The sequence below is a fragment of the Eleutherodactylus coqui genome, chromosome 3, assembly GCF_035609145.1.
Source record: "Eleutherodactylus coqui strain aEleCoq1 chromosome 3, aEleCoq1.hap1, whole genome shotgun sequence".
Classification (NCBI taxonomy): Eukaryota; Metazoa; Chordata; class Amphibia; order Anura; family Eleutherodactylidae; genus Eleutherodactylus; species Eleutherodactylus coqui.
In genome coordinates, this window is record NC_089839.1 from 279,976,990 (window position 1) to 279,993,774 (window position 16,785).

The window sequence follows — 16,785 nt, forward strand, 5'->3', positions numbered from 1 at the left end:
TGTGATTATCAACAGTAAGAGCGTCCTCAGACGGTCATATTTACATGTGTTTTTGCGCAATCAAAAATTGTGTGCAAAAGACAGAAAATACACATTTCAATGTGTTCATTCTCATTTACCTTTTTGCCTGTACATTTCTCGCGTGTGCAAAAAATAAGACTTGTTCTATTTACCTATATATATGCACATAAGGGCCCCATAGAGATCTATAGAAAGCATGCAAAATGCAATATGTGCAATTCTGTGAAAAAGAGAGCACATCTGGACCTCATTAGGCTAAATAGACTAAATTGTGCGCAAAAACATACCGTACTATGAGCCAATATATGTGCAAATCAACCTAGTTCACTGCGTAAATGGTTTGTGCCGCCTTAACTGTGACAGAAGTGTCTATATTTCCCTCTCTGTAGGGATCATGTAACAGCATCACACAGACTGAGTATCTGACTAGAAATTCAATACATAACTCCAAGCAGATCTGAGCTGGTCAGAACTGAGATCACATGACCATCTGAGAAAATTTCATACAGAAAGAAATAGCTAAGCAAGATTCTTGTAGCTCACTAACATATATTAAAGGATACAATGAATAAGTAAAAAAAAATCACAAAAGCGTGCATAAATGCACTTACACTCATATGACACTAAGGCCACGGTGCTTTGCCGCATTTTGCTCTCGTCCGCAGCTATAAAGCTCAGAGCTGAAACGCTGAAAACCGTCTGTGTGAGGGAAGCCTAAATGGGGTACTGCTACGGAAAAGTTATATGCACAAAGACCTGGGGGTACTAGTTGACTGTAAACTTAACTGGAGCAATCAATGCCAGTCAGCTGCTGCAAAAGCTAATAAAGTCTTGGGGTGCATTAAAAGAGGTATAGGGGCGAGGGACGAGAACATTATATTTCCACTATATAAGGCACTTGTCACGCCCCACATGGAATACTGTGTACAGTTCTTGTCACCGGTGCTCAAGAAAGATGTTGCAGTGCTTGAGGGGGTTCAAAGAAGGGCAACTAAATTAATACATGGAATGAGGGGACTGGAATACCCAGAGAGGCTATCAAAATTAGCATTATTTACCCTGAAAATGGCAGTTAAAGGGTGATCAAATAACTATGTATAAATACATGAGGGACAATACAAGGATCTCTCCCATGATCTGTTTATACCCAGGACTGCGTCGGTAACAAGAGGGCATCTGCTACATCTAGAAGAAAGCAGGTTCCATCACCAACACAGAAGGGGGTTCTTTACTGCAAGAGCAGTGAGACTGTGGAACTCTCAGCCTGAGGACGTGGTGATGGCAAAATCCATAGAGGAGTTTAAGAGGGGATTAGACGTCTTTCTAGAGTGCTATGATATTACAGTATTTAGACACTGAATAGTCAGAGTGGCCTACTGATAGCGGAATCTTCCGACTGCAAGACTTAGAGCTAGTAAGGAACCTTCTCTGAAGAGTGTTGATCCAGGGATTATTCTGACTACCATTATGGAGTCGGGAAGGAATTTTTTTGCCCAGGGTGGGGCAAATTGGCTTCTGCCTCATCAGGATTTTTTTGCCTTCATCTGGATCAACATGGTGGATCGGAAGCAGGCTGAACTGGATGGACATTTGTCTTTTTTCAGCCTAGCATACTATGTTACCAGCCTTAAGGGGAGCTTACCGCATACAATTTATACAGGAATCTCAATTAAAGAAAAAGTAGCATGGAATAGAAGTTAATCCTTTTTTGGCCACAAGTTTCGCTTTCCACTCTGCTGCAAAAGGACATGCTGCTTTTTGAGCTGTTGCAAAACTACACATCCCAGCCTAAAATATGGGTTTAGACTCTAATTCAGTGAGCTGTGGCTCTGCAGCTATTCCAGAACTACACCTTTCAACATGTTCGCAGCTTGGAGCAGTAGAGCCACAAATTAGGCACAACCCTCCACGTTACATGTATCATATTCCCATCTCCATTTGTCTTTGCCCTTTCATCTATTATTAGATGAGACAACACTTAGTACTTGGAGAATGTCCAGTAACCTTTGTGATGGTAGATAAATTTCTGGAGGTTCAGGAAGACAGAGGTAGCACATTGGGTCAAACTCTGCTCTTACAGAAAAGTTGTGATCGAGAACACAAGTCTCTAATGAAAGGGTGATGGATGCGGATTACAGGCTGCTAGCTAAATTTACATGAAGACAGCAACAAATGTATAAAAATGCTTAGAAAACACCCAGGAGAGCTCTCCAAGGTAACCGAGTGAGGAAATACAGCAGCTCCTAATTAATACTTATCTGACAAGTATTTATGAGGAATGGAGCCTCTGCAATCTCATTACACATCAGTCTGGATGCTGCCTGAGCAGAAGGTTGGCAGGTCGATGCGGTGGTCAGTGGGAAAAGTGGATTGTTAAGTAGCGGATGAAGTAACAGTCGGATGTATTGATGAACATCTGAGGATGAAGCATCACAGAGAGGAATCAATGCAGAAGGTGATGAAAGGGCAACGACGGAGAAATTATGGGACGTGATTTCTTTGATTAGGATGTCATAGACGTATGAAAAGAACAGGCAGAACTGGCAATTATTATAATACCCTGCAGGGAAACTGGTAATTTGCAAACAAGGAGATAGAAGGCCAACAACAAACACGGCAATGTGCATGTGTATATAATTTATGGATATAAACTAACTGTAAAAAAAAATCCATCCCCCAGAAGGAGTCGTCAGAATGGAATAAACTGTCTCTGTGTGATTGTAACATTGATATAAGTACGAAATTACAATATCAGAGCTAAAGGATAATTTAGTGTGGAAAACTGACGCCTTGAAGGGAGGCTCTCGTACCCTGTTGTACCGCCTCTAGCTTGGATACAAGATGTGAAACGGGGGGGGGCATGGAGGCTCTAGGACCCTGTTGTACCGCCTCTAGCTTGGATACAAGATGTGGAATGGGGGGGCATGGAGGCTCTAGGACCCTGTTGTACCAACTCTAGCTTGGATACAAGATGTAATACAGGGGGCATTGAGGCTCTAGTACCCTGTTGTACTGCCTCTAGCTTGGATACAAGATGTGATACTGGTGGGCATGGAGGCTCTAGTACCCTGTTTTACCACCTCTAGCTTGGATACAAGATGTAATACGGAGGGGCATGGAGGTTCTAGTATCTTGTTAGGCCGCCTTTAGCTTGGATGCAAGATATGATACAGGAGCATGGAGGCATACAGGCTCCATATGGTATCCTGCGGTATATCGGTCCACATTTGCTATAACTGAGCCTCTGGATTGGGCAAACTGGATTGGGTAGACTGTCAACGTTTCTATGAGAGGAACACATGAGACTGCAGGATGTCCTGAACATATCGCTGAGATGCCATTGTCCGTCTTAGCTCTACTAGGGGTGACCAACTGTTGTATATGATGGTCCCCCAGACCATCACACCAGCAGTGGGGGCAGTGTGCTGCTTTCCAGCAAAGTCAGGATTGAAGCGCTCACCCCTACGTCTCCAGACATGAACACGGTCGTCATCAGTGCCCAAACTAAACCTGGATTCATCGCGCAAGACAACCCCGTTCCATTCCATAGCAGTTCAGTTTCGACACTCACAACACCAACAGAAAAGTGAGGTGACAGTGGATGGTTGTAAAGGGCATTACACGGAATGGGCGCTGTGAGACTAAATGTCCTTCAGCCAAGCGCCTGGTAGTGGTTTTGACAGACACGGGGGCCTGTAACGATGGTGTCACCTGTCTCTGGATGGTGGACAATGAAACAGTTGGAGCTGCTCATGCTTTTTGAATGATCAGATGATCCTCTTTATTGGTGGTCTGTCAATGCTGTCCTGCTGTCCTCACATTCCATTGATGCATCCCCTCTCAAATTCTGTTAACTGGGTAAAGTCTCTAAAATTGTGTCGTAGAGGCGTCTAGTGGTCAACAAGATCTACACAAATGGAAAAAGAGATCACTGCACACAAGCAGCCTCTCAGAGCTTTATTATAAACCAATGGGGGGAACAACTTTTAGGACTTCATGTGGCAAGACTGTTCAGCTAATGACACCACCACTCTGCAGGGACATACGAAAAACCCATTTTGCTTGCTTTTCCCTTAAAAAAAAACAATAATTATTACAATTAAAATAACACATGTTCAGTATCATCCCATTCATAACGAATGTGGAAAATGCTTTTTTATTTATTTTGCCTCCCAAAAAATGCAATAAAAGTGATTGAAAAAGTCATATGTACCCCAAAATGGTACGAACAAAACACAACAGCTTATCATGCAAAAAACAAGTCCTTAGAAAGCTTTATGCATGGAGAAATAAAAAAATGTTGTGGGTATTTGAATGCAGTGATCCGAAGAAAAGATAAGAAAAAAGTATTTTTTTAATTGTGTAAATGTAGAAAACCCTAAAAAAATCTATAATTTTGATATTGTTGTAATCAGATCAACCCACAGAAAAGAGTTATGTCATTTATACTAAATGTCGTTAAAAAAAGTCAGAATGTTATCCTTTGTTATCCATCAAATATATCCTTTCTCCTTGCCTTCCAAAAAAAAAAAAAAAATCAAAGTTATACAACTAGTCATATGTCCCCAAAATAGTACAACTAAAAGCTAAAGCTCGCCATGAAAAAAATAAGCCCTCATATGTCGATGGCAAAATTGACAAAGTTATGGCTTTTGAAAGAAGGTGATGAAGTTGATGTGGGAAATGTGACCTGCCCATTTACACTAATATTAATGAGGGCAGAGTTGCAATTGACAAACAAGGCCTAGGGCTTTAAGATTTATATCAGGAACTCATACTTTATAGAAGCAGCGACATATATATCATAGAGGAGGCATATGCAGCTGTTATGAGTCACTTGGAAGAAGGGTCAGTCCTGGTTTGCCCCCAACCCCTTGGTTGAACCTTCTCAGGACTCCCCTCTCCAAAAGAACTGCATTGTTAGCCCTCAAGACATGGGAAAGTGAAATAAGTGTCATGGAAAGCGGATGGAAGGAGAAAGAAGCATTGAGTCTTCCTGTCTTAAGTGGTAAAACCCAACACTGTAATAGAAGGGGGAGGGGCAGTGTGAACTTTACTGTTCTGTATTTGTCAAACGTTTCTTTATTTTGAGTGTTTATTGTCCTTGCATTGTAACTAAAGAGCATTATTCTATCCCATCCCTACAGGTCTCACAGAATTTGCACCTCCTTGCAGTGGACATGGAAACTTTAGCCTGGACTCTTGTGTATGCAGCCAAGGTTGGGGAGGCGAAAACTGCTCAGAACCTCTGTGTCCCCTGGGCTGCTCTGGAAGAGGAACCTGCATAGAGGGCCTCTGTGTGTGTGAGCCGGATTACACAGGGGAATGGTGCACGGATCTGTTATGCCCTGAGGAATGCAGCCCACATGGGCATTGTCAAGATGGGCAATGCGTCTGTCAAGAACCATACACCGGTATCGGCTGTACAGAACTCCGCTGCCCAGGTGACTGTTTGGGAAAAGGACGTTGTGCCAATGGGACCTGCGTATGCCAAGATGGTTATGCCGGAGAGGACTGCGGGCGCATGTGGTGTGTGAATGCCTGCAGTGGGCGAGGGCAATGCCAGGATGGTGTCTGTGAGTGCGAGGAGGGGTACAGTGGGCAGGATTGTTCTGAAGGTAAGAAAAAGGTACTTTTAAGATATTACCTGACCTGATCAAAGTTTGTTCAAGAAATGAAAGTCCAAAACGTATCAACACATAACAGAAGAAATGTCATTCAATGTCCATATCCATCACTCATGAAGTTTTCTACAGCATCAAAAACTAAACCAAAAACTGTAGGCAGATACCCTATCCAACCAAAAGTAATTAGACGCCTGAGCAAGAATCTAAAGTAGTATTCATTTCCATATGTTGATACTTAGTAGGGCTCCTTTGACCCTAATGATACCGGATACTCTCCATGGCATGCTTTCTATTAATGTCTGATACACTTTAGCTTGTATTTCCCTCCATTCATCCTGCGAACATCTGACAAGTTCTCTTAAAGAAAACAAATGCTGTTCATATTTCCTGACGTGACGTTCCAGTCTGTTCCGAAGATTTTCAGTAGAGTTCAGGTTGGAACTCTGTGCAGACCAGTCCAATTGTGGAACAACTATGTTGTCAAACCAGCGTAAAACAGCGTTGGATTTGTGAAGTATTGCTGACCATTCCCAGAATATTGCCACATTGTCGGCAGCACATTATTATTCAGAATATCAATGTGCACCTCTGTGTTCATGATTCTTCTCATTACAACCAATAGACTAAGATCATGCCACATAAGATCCTCGGACCATAACAGAACCGCCGCCATACTTAACCGTTGGCACAACACACTGAGGCATAGAACGTTCTTCCATTGTTCAACTGTTAATGACGACGCTCTTTGCACCATACATCTTCTTTGAGAGAACTCACCAGATATTAGCAGGATGAATGGAGGCAAATATCAGCTAAAGTGTATCAGACTTTAGTAGAATATATGCCACAGAGAGTATCTAATGTCATTAGGGTCAAAAGAGGCCCACTAAATATTAACATATGGAAATAAATAATACCTTTGATTCTTGCTCAGGTGGCTAATTACTTTTGGTGATGTCATAAGTCTTATAGACATCCATCAAATCCATTCTTATCATGAAATCAGACCAGGACGTTCCCACATGGCACAGGGTAGATAGAGCTGATAGTCAAACTGCCTTCTTCATCCTTCAAGTGAATGTCAACCTTTTATCATCATCTCATCTATAGGTCCCACATTCTGTGCTGATACAATTTGTTAATATATATTTATAGAGGTCAAAGCTCTGTTTTCCTTATACAGTGCTACAAATCGTCACCATTTAACCCTTTCCAATCCACTGTCGGACCTCTGAAGACATCACGATTTAAGGCTGTACAGCTCCGATGTTGGAAGACGTCCATTGGGGTTCTCTTACTGTATATTGCCAGCCTCTCTGCTGTCAGAGCCTTTCCAACGTGTCACCTCATGCAGTACTGGCTTTAGCCAGCATATAGCGCCGTTGTATAATGGCAGAAAAAGAGTAAGTCCCCTAGGAAAACCAGAATACAAATTGGATTGGAAAGGGTTAAAAAGGTGGCTCCACAAAAAGAGATTATCCCTTATTCATAGGATAAGGGATAAGTGCTTGATTGGTGAGGCTCTGACTGTTGGGATCCTCATCGATCATGAGAACAGGGGTCTATGTATCACTAGATGATTGGAGAGGTGGTCAAGGATGTACGGTAACTTTCTATTCATTTGAGTGGGACTGCCAGAGACAGCCAAGTGCTTGTACTGAGCTATCTCCAGCAGTCCCATGGAGATCAGTGGAGCAGTGGTGCACAAGGTCGACCACTACTTCATTCATAGAGAAAGACTGACTCTCATGACTATTGTGGGTCCCGGCTGTCAGACCCTCACCCATCAGACCTATATCGTGGATAGATGAAAAGTTGTCTCGTTGGGTCAACCCTTTTAAAGCTGTTTTCTGCCCTTTTATAACTGATTAACTCTCCTCTAGATAGGTCATCAGTAGCTGATGGTTGGGGGTCCGCTACTTGGGACCCCACGTCCATTAGCTGATCATGCAGCCCACTATTAGTGCAGCAGGCTGGACCTTGTCATTAGCGGTCAGCACAGAAAGTGGGAGTGCCACATTGAAATCAATAGGAGCGCCGTGCTGCTATTCTTCCTCCTTGTCTCATGGTAAAGATAGCACATCCACTCCTGATCAAAAAGTGGAAGAGAAGCGTGGCACTCCCATTGATTTCAATGGGAGTGAAGCTGGCGTTCCTACTTCCTCTCCTGTCCGCTGATGATGATGTCCAGCCCGCTGCACTAGACAGCAGGCCGGATGATCAGATGGTGGATGGGGGGTCCCAAGCGGTAGGTCAGCAGTTGAAAAAGGGCAGAAAACTGATTTAAGGTAATACATTACATGCAAATCTAAAGTTTGATGTCCTTAAGCGGTAAAATTGTCTTTTTTGGCTGGGGGTGCGGGGATTCATCTGGTTCAGTTTCTTAATCCAATTCTTATACAAAATGTAAAGCAGAAATACTACTTTGATGACTGAACAAATGTAAATTTTCTAAGACTTCTGCCAAAAACCTGCCTTATTATTGTACTCTCAAGAACTCCTCTGAATAGTCAACATGAGTAAAAATAAAAACCATAGATCAACAAATGCGCTGCCAAATATTACAGAACGTCACAACTTTAACCACCTAAATCGGAGTTATTATTTACATGACGACAACTCTTCCAGTTTCTAGAAAACTAAGATGTTTACGTTCTCTGTTCTATGTGTCGCTGGTGCAAACACATTTCCATTTAGCTGCAGAGGGTCAAAACAACTTCTGAAAGGCGCAGCGGGGGGTTGTGGAGCTGAAAGAAAAGCACCTGCAGTATTAGAGAACTCTCATACAGAGAGACCCAATTCATCCCGGTGACATTATCCAACTAACGGAAGACTGGAAGATATTTTAACACCTGCGTAATAAACCAATACTTTATGTATGCTCTCTATAGAGCTGAAGAGGGCACCCCATAGGGTAGTGCATCCAAAGAAGAATGCAACAAAGGATATAGCAAGTGTTTCCTGGCATCGTGTTAAGAGGAATGGTGTTGGCAGGTCGTACCCGAAGGCCGTCTGACACGTTTACCGTTATGAATGAAACTCAGGTGAAACTTCTTAAAGAAAGTTTTCCTGCACTTTTCTATTTGGCACGACTATTGTTCAGTAGCCTACACTGCACTCCTCCATACTAGATTTCCTTGTTACAGGATATAGGGCACTTTATCTGTAATTGCTGACTGGTTTCACGCAACCGAGAATCCGGCCAAAGATTTGTGCATTGCGAGGCGCACAAATCTCGCATAAATTCTTTTGAATGGCGTCATACACTTGAGCAATTTCTTTCCCTCATCGCACTGCGATGCAATGCGGGTAAGGAATCGCGGCATGTCCTATATTTGGGCGCGCCCTCGCATCGCCCATTGTTTTCAATGGGGCCGGCAAAACATCACCTCGCGTGATAGGTGCGAGTGCGATGCGATGCTTTTAGCCGCAGTGAAGATTGCTACTTACCCAAAGTGATGTGAGGTGGTTTTTAACACAAAAACTCCTCGCATCCGTGGGGACATTGCATGTTGGCGAGCGCGGTATCAGGCCGAGTTTAACGACTCAATATCACACTTGCCCCTGTGTGAAATTAGCCTTACTCTGAAGAAGTAATTAGGTCTTTATATATCTTCCTCATTGCATTTGAAGTACAACACTAGTGTCATGTGGCCACGTCAAAAGGCACATAAATACATAAGTATAGCGCCGGTTAAACTAGAGAATGCATATATTCGGTAACTATGCAAATATTTGAACTCAGATTCACTTAGACTAGTTATCATAAAACTCACAAAGAGATGTTACTGAAAATAGCCTAACTAGACCAGTCACTCAAGCAGAGCAACCGCCTTGAAAAGGGCAACCCCACTATGGGAGAGAAGCTGAGACCAAGTCTGAGCCAAACTAGCTGCAACAACCAGAAACCAGGCGCTGGTAAACTAAGTACTGTACACTAGGCTCACAAACCACTAAATGTGGCAAAACACATGCACTAAGCCGTGACCAGGAACACAAACAATATAACGGGCATTCTTAGTACAAATGAGACAGTTTAAATAGCAACACAAAGAAACTAATAGGCCGACTGAGCTGAAAGACGGGCATCCAGCTATTTTCCTCTGTCTCAATGGACTGGCTCATGGGATCATATTGTACATGTGTTGTGACTGCTTAGATCTACCCTTTCCGCAATGTGTAGAGGCTGTTGGATTTAGTGCGGCTCAGTACTTTCATAAATAAGGTGAGCTCTTTCATATTTTCCGATGTCACGTTTCATTTTTCTGTTTCAGGCAGATACATGGGCCCCATTATTGCAACCTCTGCCATCTTAATCCCTCCATCTAGCTTTAATACTTGCCCTGTCAGTGACTGACAGAAAGAAAGCTTGGCTGTAAATATGGATAAATGGAATGAGAATTCCATTTGACTGAATAATGGCACGTCACATATTGTGTAGGGTTTACTGCCGCTAAAGCCTGTGTCTAGAGATGAGCAAATCTTAAAAAATGCTATTCTTCATTGATTCACCAAAATGTGAATCCTCTGCAAAATTTCAAGCTGCCAAATCAATTCAAGCATCTCTACTTGTGTCATTTGGACAGTGCAAGAAGGTTGCTGGAATCAATTAAAGAATAATGGACTGTAATGAGAAATCCTTTCCGAAATTAAGGCAATTTCCCTATAAGCTTTTACTTTCTGAATAAAACTCCCTTAGAGTCTGAACCTGATCGACCATAGCAAAAATCCTTTGTAGGACTGTATTAATGAGCTTATACTCAATGCATATATTCCAGGTAAAGTTCTTTTGTAGTAAAGGGTTCAACTGTGTTCAAAGGGGTTGCACCAAAATTGCAAGCTATTCCCTATCCACAGCATAGGGGATAACTTAATGGGCAGTGGGGGGTCTCAATGCACAGACCTCCACCAATCTCGACAACGGGACTACTGTATCCCACTCTGACTGTCATTGCTGGGGTTGCTTCTTCCCTCACAATGACTTCAATGTGAATGGAGCACTGGCCGAGCATGCACAGTCAGCGTTCTATTTCAATGGGGCTGATGGAAATACCCAAGCGGGTGCCGGTAAGGTATCTCGGCAGTCCCATTGACACTGAATGGAGCACCAGTGTGTTTGCACAGCGAGCACTCCATTTAGTCTCCTCCTCACTGTGGAAGGTGTAGTAACACATGGGGAACACATGACCCTTCGTTCTTGAGATAGGCAGGAGTCTCAGCAGTGAGACCCCCACCAATCAGCAAGTCATTCCCTACCATGTGGATAGGGAATAACTTGCAATTTTGGTACAACCCCTTTAAGATGTACAACTATCATCAAAAGGAATTGGACACCTGAGCAAGAATCAAAAGTATTATTTATTTCCATATGTTGATACTTAGTTGGGCTTCTTTGATTCTAATGACATCAGATACCCTCCGTAGAATACTTTCTACTAACGTCTGATCCACTTCAGCTGGTATTTCCTACCATTTAACCTGTAAAGTCTGGCGAGTTCTCTCAAAGACGATGCATCAACCCGTCTACAATGGTGCAAGGAGTGTCGTCATTGGGCAGCTGAGAAATGGAGGAACGTTCTATGCAGTGACGAATTGCACTACTCTGTCTTCATATCAGTTGGATGTACCTGGGTGTGAAGGATGCTGGGGAACACCTTCTGCCTGAGTGTGTTGTGCAAACAGTTAAGTAAGGTGGAGGTTCTGTTATGGTCTGGAGATGTTTTACGTGGTATGGTCTGGTACCGTTGGTTGTGGTGATAAGAACCATGGACACGGAAGAGTAACTTAACATTCTAGACAATAATGTGCTGCAGACAATGTGGTAATACTCTGAGAATGGTCGGCCATAGTTCCAACACGACAACATGCCTTGTCACAAATCCAACGCTATTTCACATTGGTTTGAGAATATGGATGTTCCACAATTGGACTGGCTGCACAGAGTCCTGACCTCAACCCTACTGAATGTCTCTGGGACGAACTGGAACATCGGGTCAGGAAATATGAGCAGCGTTTATCTTCCTTGAGAGAACTTGTCAGATGTTTGCAGGATGAATGGAGGGAAATACCAGCTGAAGTGTATTAGATGTTAGTAGAAAGTATGGGTAGGGAAAAGGGTCCGGATCGGAGTCCTCAGATTGTGACCAACTCGGCAGGAACAGTGTTGGGTACATAGTCAGGAGGAAGCTGGAGGTCATACACTGAGAAGCAGTCACAGCAGAGCAGCAGGCATGTCCATAGTCAGAAGGAAGCTGGAGATCATACACGGAGAACCAGTAACAGTAAGGCAGGTACGTGAGCTTGACTATAGGCTGAAAGCTCATGTACCTGCCTGCTGTGTTACTGTTACTGCGTCTCCATGTATGACCTCCAGCTTCCTTCTGACTACATACTAGACACTATTCCTGACGAGTTGATCGAAACCAAAAGACTCCAATCCAGACCCTTTTCCCTACAAAATAATCACATGAACACACCAGGGATTTGCATACAACACAGAACACTAAGCATACTGGACAGGACGGTTCACACCACACGCCAAGCGCCCTGAACAGACACGCAGAAACATGACATTGAACACACTGAACAAACAGAGAAAAGCCCAGCAGCCTCTAGCAGAGCTGGTATATATGAGCAGCAGACTGGTGGTGATTGGCTGGTTGTAAAAATCCCCACCCAGCCAGCACAATCAACCCACCTTCTAGGGCAGCGCTGCAGCAAACCCATGTAGAGCAACAGACCCAGCAGCTCACTCTAACAGTATGGCACGGAGAGTATCTGATATCATTATGGCCAAAGGAGCCCCACTAATTATTAACGAATTTCTGCGACACACATCGCACAGCCGAAGATCTCAGTGTCGCCCTTATGTAAGTGAATGTGATTACATTACAACATGCAAGTTGCTGCAACTGCAAAACAATGGTTACAAGAAATCCGGCAGGTCTGGATTTATTGCAAGCCCTATGTTCTGGTCGCACAATGTGATCTTTGGCCGCAGGATGAGTGTTATGGCAAAACTCGCTGCATAGCTCTGGCCTAAAGTCTTTAACATGGGACATTTATAACGAGCGTCAGTCGACAAATAGGATGTGGATTGGTGTTTTTAACCAATGAATGAGCTGATCACAAGTATATTCATACAGGCCAGTGCTTTGGCAAGAGAACTAAAAAACGTTCATATCCCATAATCTGAACGTGTAAAGGGGCTTTAGAAATTCTTACTGCACTTTGAGACAACTTATGCTTGTATGGTAAACAAAGTGATAACTAGCAAAATGACATTTTAGTACTGAAAATCTTTTCCCGGTATCTGAGAGAACAAGACAAAACATAGGAAGTGAAGAATGCTGATGATCCTGCACCATAGAAGTCTATAGAGAGCAGAAGGGAGGGGGGAGGAGGAGAACGGATGTAGGAGAATCACAGATGTGCGTCTGGAGCTAACTGAAAAGTACAGATGCAGCCTGTAGAGAGGTGATAAATGCAGGATACAAGTCCTATAATAATCAAAAATAGTGTCACTCCTCATGTAGGCACACAGCAGTCAATTCTAAAAAATGATCTGAAGGTGCAGGTACGCCGAGTGTCCCACCATTATAAATTATTAGCAATGTGCTTAACCCCTTGGTGCCGATCCATTAGAGAGAACTGCTTAAGGGTTGAACTGCTTAAGATTCCATATCCATCATTATATTCACCTTCCCTTTTGGTTTATTTTTCTCCCTGTTTCTCGGCTGGCAGATTAGCAGGGGAGTACTTCTGTCCTAGGTAGCAAAATGTTAGCAATATATAAATTATGCAGCATTGCTTTGTGCCTATTTATAAAGCACATGTGTAAAGTTATTGTTATAGGAAAGGAGCAAGAATGTGTGAGCATCCATCTAGGGGCCTAGGAGAAAACGAAGGAATTTAGGTCACAGAATAGCAGAATTTTTGCCCTGAATGTATTCACTAGTTTCTACTATTTGGTCCCATTATATGAAAAAGTTCATTGCTTCATCTCCGATAAATACGTAAATGTGTAGTATTTATGTTCCAGCCATTGTACACTTAGAGAAAGTGGGAATAATGCGGGGAAACCATACAGAAATGATGTTAAAAATCATAAGTTTAGGAAAATTGAGTATTTTTACATTGAATTCAGTGGGGACGAATTGGCACAAAAATGTTGCACTTTCACATAGGTGTTGGGGCTCAGATGAAGTTTCCTTTGGACGGTACAAGGGTGACCTCTACTCGCCGCCATCTCCCTATGGACTGCTGTACATTAGGGAGATGGCGGTGAGTAGAGGTACATGTCTGGAGGACTTGTGACGATAGAGAGATGCACAGGCTTGGTGTGTTCGAGTGGGAATTGTGCCAGCTGGCCACCAGGTGAGAGAGGGGGAAAGCCCGATAGAGATATGAATGGTGCTCAGCCTTGAGAGATTGCATTGCAGGAAGAGAGAGCTGCAAGGAGAGTAAGGAGAAAGCTGAGGGAACTATGCAAGATGAGTCCTGGAAATTTTGTGCTCGCTTGAGAGCTAGACAGTGTTCACCAAATTTTGGGACTTTTATTCAGCAGTTTCGAGAGTAAACTCTTTGATAAATCAGCCCCTACAACTGTGTGTACTCTTTACCATTGCTGGCATACCTATGGCTATATATGTCCTAACTGCACATACCCTATGCAGTTAGGGTGTCTATAGCCATCCACAGCAAATGCTATGTATGACGTGGGCTCGAGAGGTGAACCTGCTTCATGCACAGTGGACATCAGCTGTCTTTGACAGCCAACACCGGCTTGTTACAGCCACAATCAGAGATAACTTTAATTGCGGCTGCTAACCCTTTAAATGGCGCTGTTAGTTCTAACAGCGGCATTCAAATGTCCTGATTGATTAGAATTGAAATGTCCCAAACGGCCTCCCCCCACAACAATGGGTGCAGTCCAGGTGTCAGGGCAGTTTGGGGCCTTCCGAAGGCTGCCTTGATCATTTGCCTATTAGGTACGTGCTTGTGGTACCTCTTTAATAGGCAGCCTGTTAAAATACAGTATAATATAATATCATGGTATCAAATGATCAATTGCAAGTTCACGTCCCCTATGAGGACTAATAAAAAAAGTTGAAAAAAAAAAATCTAAAAATTTGTATCACTACATCCGTAAAGATCCAATTGTTATGATCATGTGAGAAAAACTAAGCACGGGGCCCACACAATCGTGACCAAAGAGAGGACTCGGTACACACATGGGTATCAGGTAACTTGCCCTGTGCTACAGGGAGGATGAACTGGCCCTACCTAAGCGGTGACATTGCCCCAATAAGGGCAGCCCAGCGGTCTTCAGATCTGGGCCCTAGCTGATCCTAGGAGCCACGCACCAGAACAGGACGCATTCACATGCCACATGACAGGGACTGAACAACAGGACACACAGAGCCAGAATACACAGCATACAGCAGCCACAATGCAACCACTAATAGCAGATGATAAGCTGAATATAAATGCGAGGTGTTAGTTCGTACTTTGGCCAATGAACTTAAGTTGCAAGCCCCGGCAAGGCCCCTCGTATCTTGCAGTCCCTACACTAGCAAGACACATCTACTAGAGGGCCCTAGGGGCCAACCTAGCAAAGACATAGCAAACAAACTCAGCAGACCAAACTGACACAAAATAAACGAACCACAAGGCACAGATCACACAGCAAGCTGCAACAGAACAGAAAACAGAGAACAAGTAACAGGACACATGTCACAGATAGATCCAAACAGTAAAAGACCAGCTTCAGACTGACCAGGAGCTGGGTTTATATGTGAGCCCAGACCTAGGGGATTGGCTAGCAGGAAGTACCACACCCAGTCAGCTCAATCATTAACCCTGTGAGGGCTGTGCTGCTGGAAGCACAGTAGTACAACATGTCTCAGCACATGTAACAGCAATGTACTAAAATATCACATTATTAATCATGTATGGTTAACTTTATCAGAAGAAAAGGTACGCAATGGCAGAATACCACTCATTTTGGTTACCCATCTGCAAGAAAAAAATTAAATAAAAAGCAATCAAAAAGTCACATGTTCCCCAAATTGGTACCAATACAAACTACAAGTCACCCTGCAAAAAAATGCGCTCTCATACAGCCTCATCAACGGAAACGTTATGGAGGCCAACATATGGCAGCAGAAAGCATTTTTTTTAATTGATATATTTTTTTTATAAGTATTACTATATTAAAAAATTATATAAATTTGGTATTTCTGTATCCGTGCTGACCCACATAATAAATACATGTCCTTTTTACTGCACCATAAATGCTGCAAAACTAAAACCATTTTTTTTCTATTTAGCCCCACTTAAAAATGTGTGAGAATCTTCTAATACATTATGTTGTTCAAAGCCAGTACAAATTATTGAAATTAATTATTATTAAAATTGCAGGCCTTACGCAGCTACCTGTGGTTTTCTGCAAACTACAAAGTTAGCTGAAAAGTTGCCTAAAAACTAAATTAAAAAGCAAGCAAAAAAAAAAACTAAATAAAAAAAAAACATGAATACAGCAAGGGGTATGGGATGTCTCGGTAGTGGTGGTGGTGGAGGTGGTAGAGGATGGGCCAAGTTGGCACTTGAAGCAAATCCCACTGAGGCAAGAGCTCCTCGTTCTGCAGGAGGCAAGGCGAGCCCTCAGTCCTTAGAAGAGGTTGTGCCTGTGCGTTATATCCGCAGCACACAGAACAGGTCATAAAATTGATGACACAGCATGCCTTAAGTACCACCACCTCCTCTTCCTCCCAGTAGCAGGCACACATCAGTCAGTCTGCACCAGTCAGGCATGAGCATACTCACTCAACTTCACCCAGTGCCAAAACCCCCGCACCCTCAAGGATCAGTCTGAGGAGCTGCTTGATCATTCAGTGTCATGGATGTTATTGGAACAATCCAAACAACCAGAAGACCAAGACATTGAATTCACTGATGCTCAACCACTTTTTCCTCTGAAGAGGAGGATGAGGGCGGGTCAGCGCATGCGGCCAGCCCTCCACCGGCAATGTGTACTCAGGGGGATACAGAAATGGAGGTGCCAGCTCCCAGTGCCCACTGTGACATAGTAGGAGAAGGACAATGAAGAGGAAGTTGGAAGAGGGTGAGGTACTTG

At 43.2% G+C, this 16,785-nt stretch overlaps 1 protein-coding gene across 1 annotated transcript in view; it reads left to right on the top strand.

The window, feature by feature from the left end:
• Positions 1 to 16,785, top strand: part of TNR (tenascin R) — a 509,827-nt gene that overhangs the window by 266,431 nt on the left and 226,611 nt on the right. Inside the window, exon 4 of the mRNA XM_066597493.1 lies at positions 5,169 to 5,639. Coding sequence (XP_066453590.1) covers positions 5,169 to 5,639 — 471 coding nt within the window. The remainder of the gene's footprint in view (positions 1 to 5,168; positions 5,640 to 16,785) is intronic.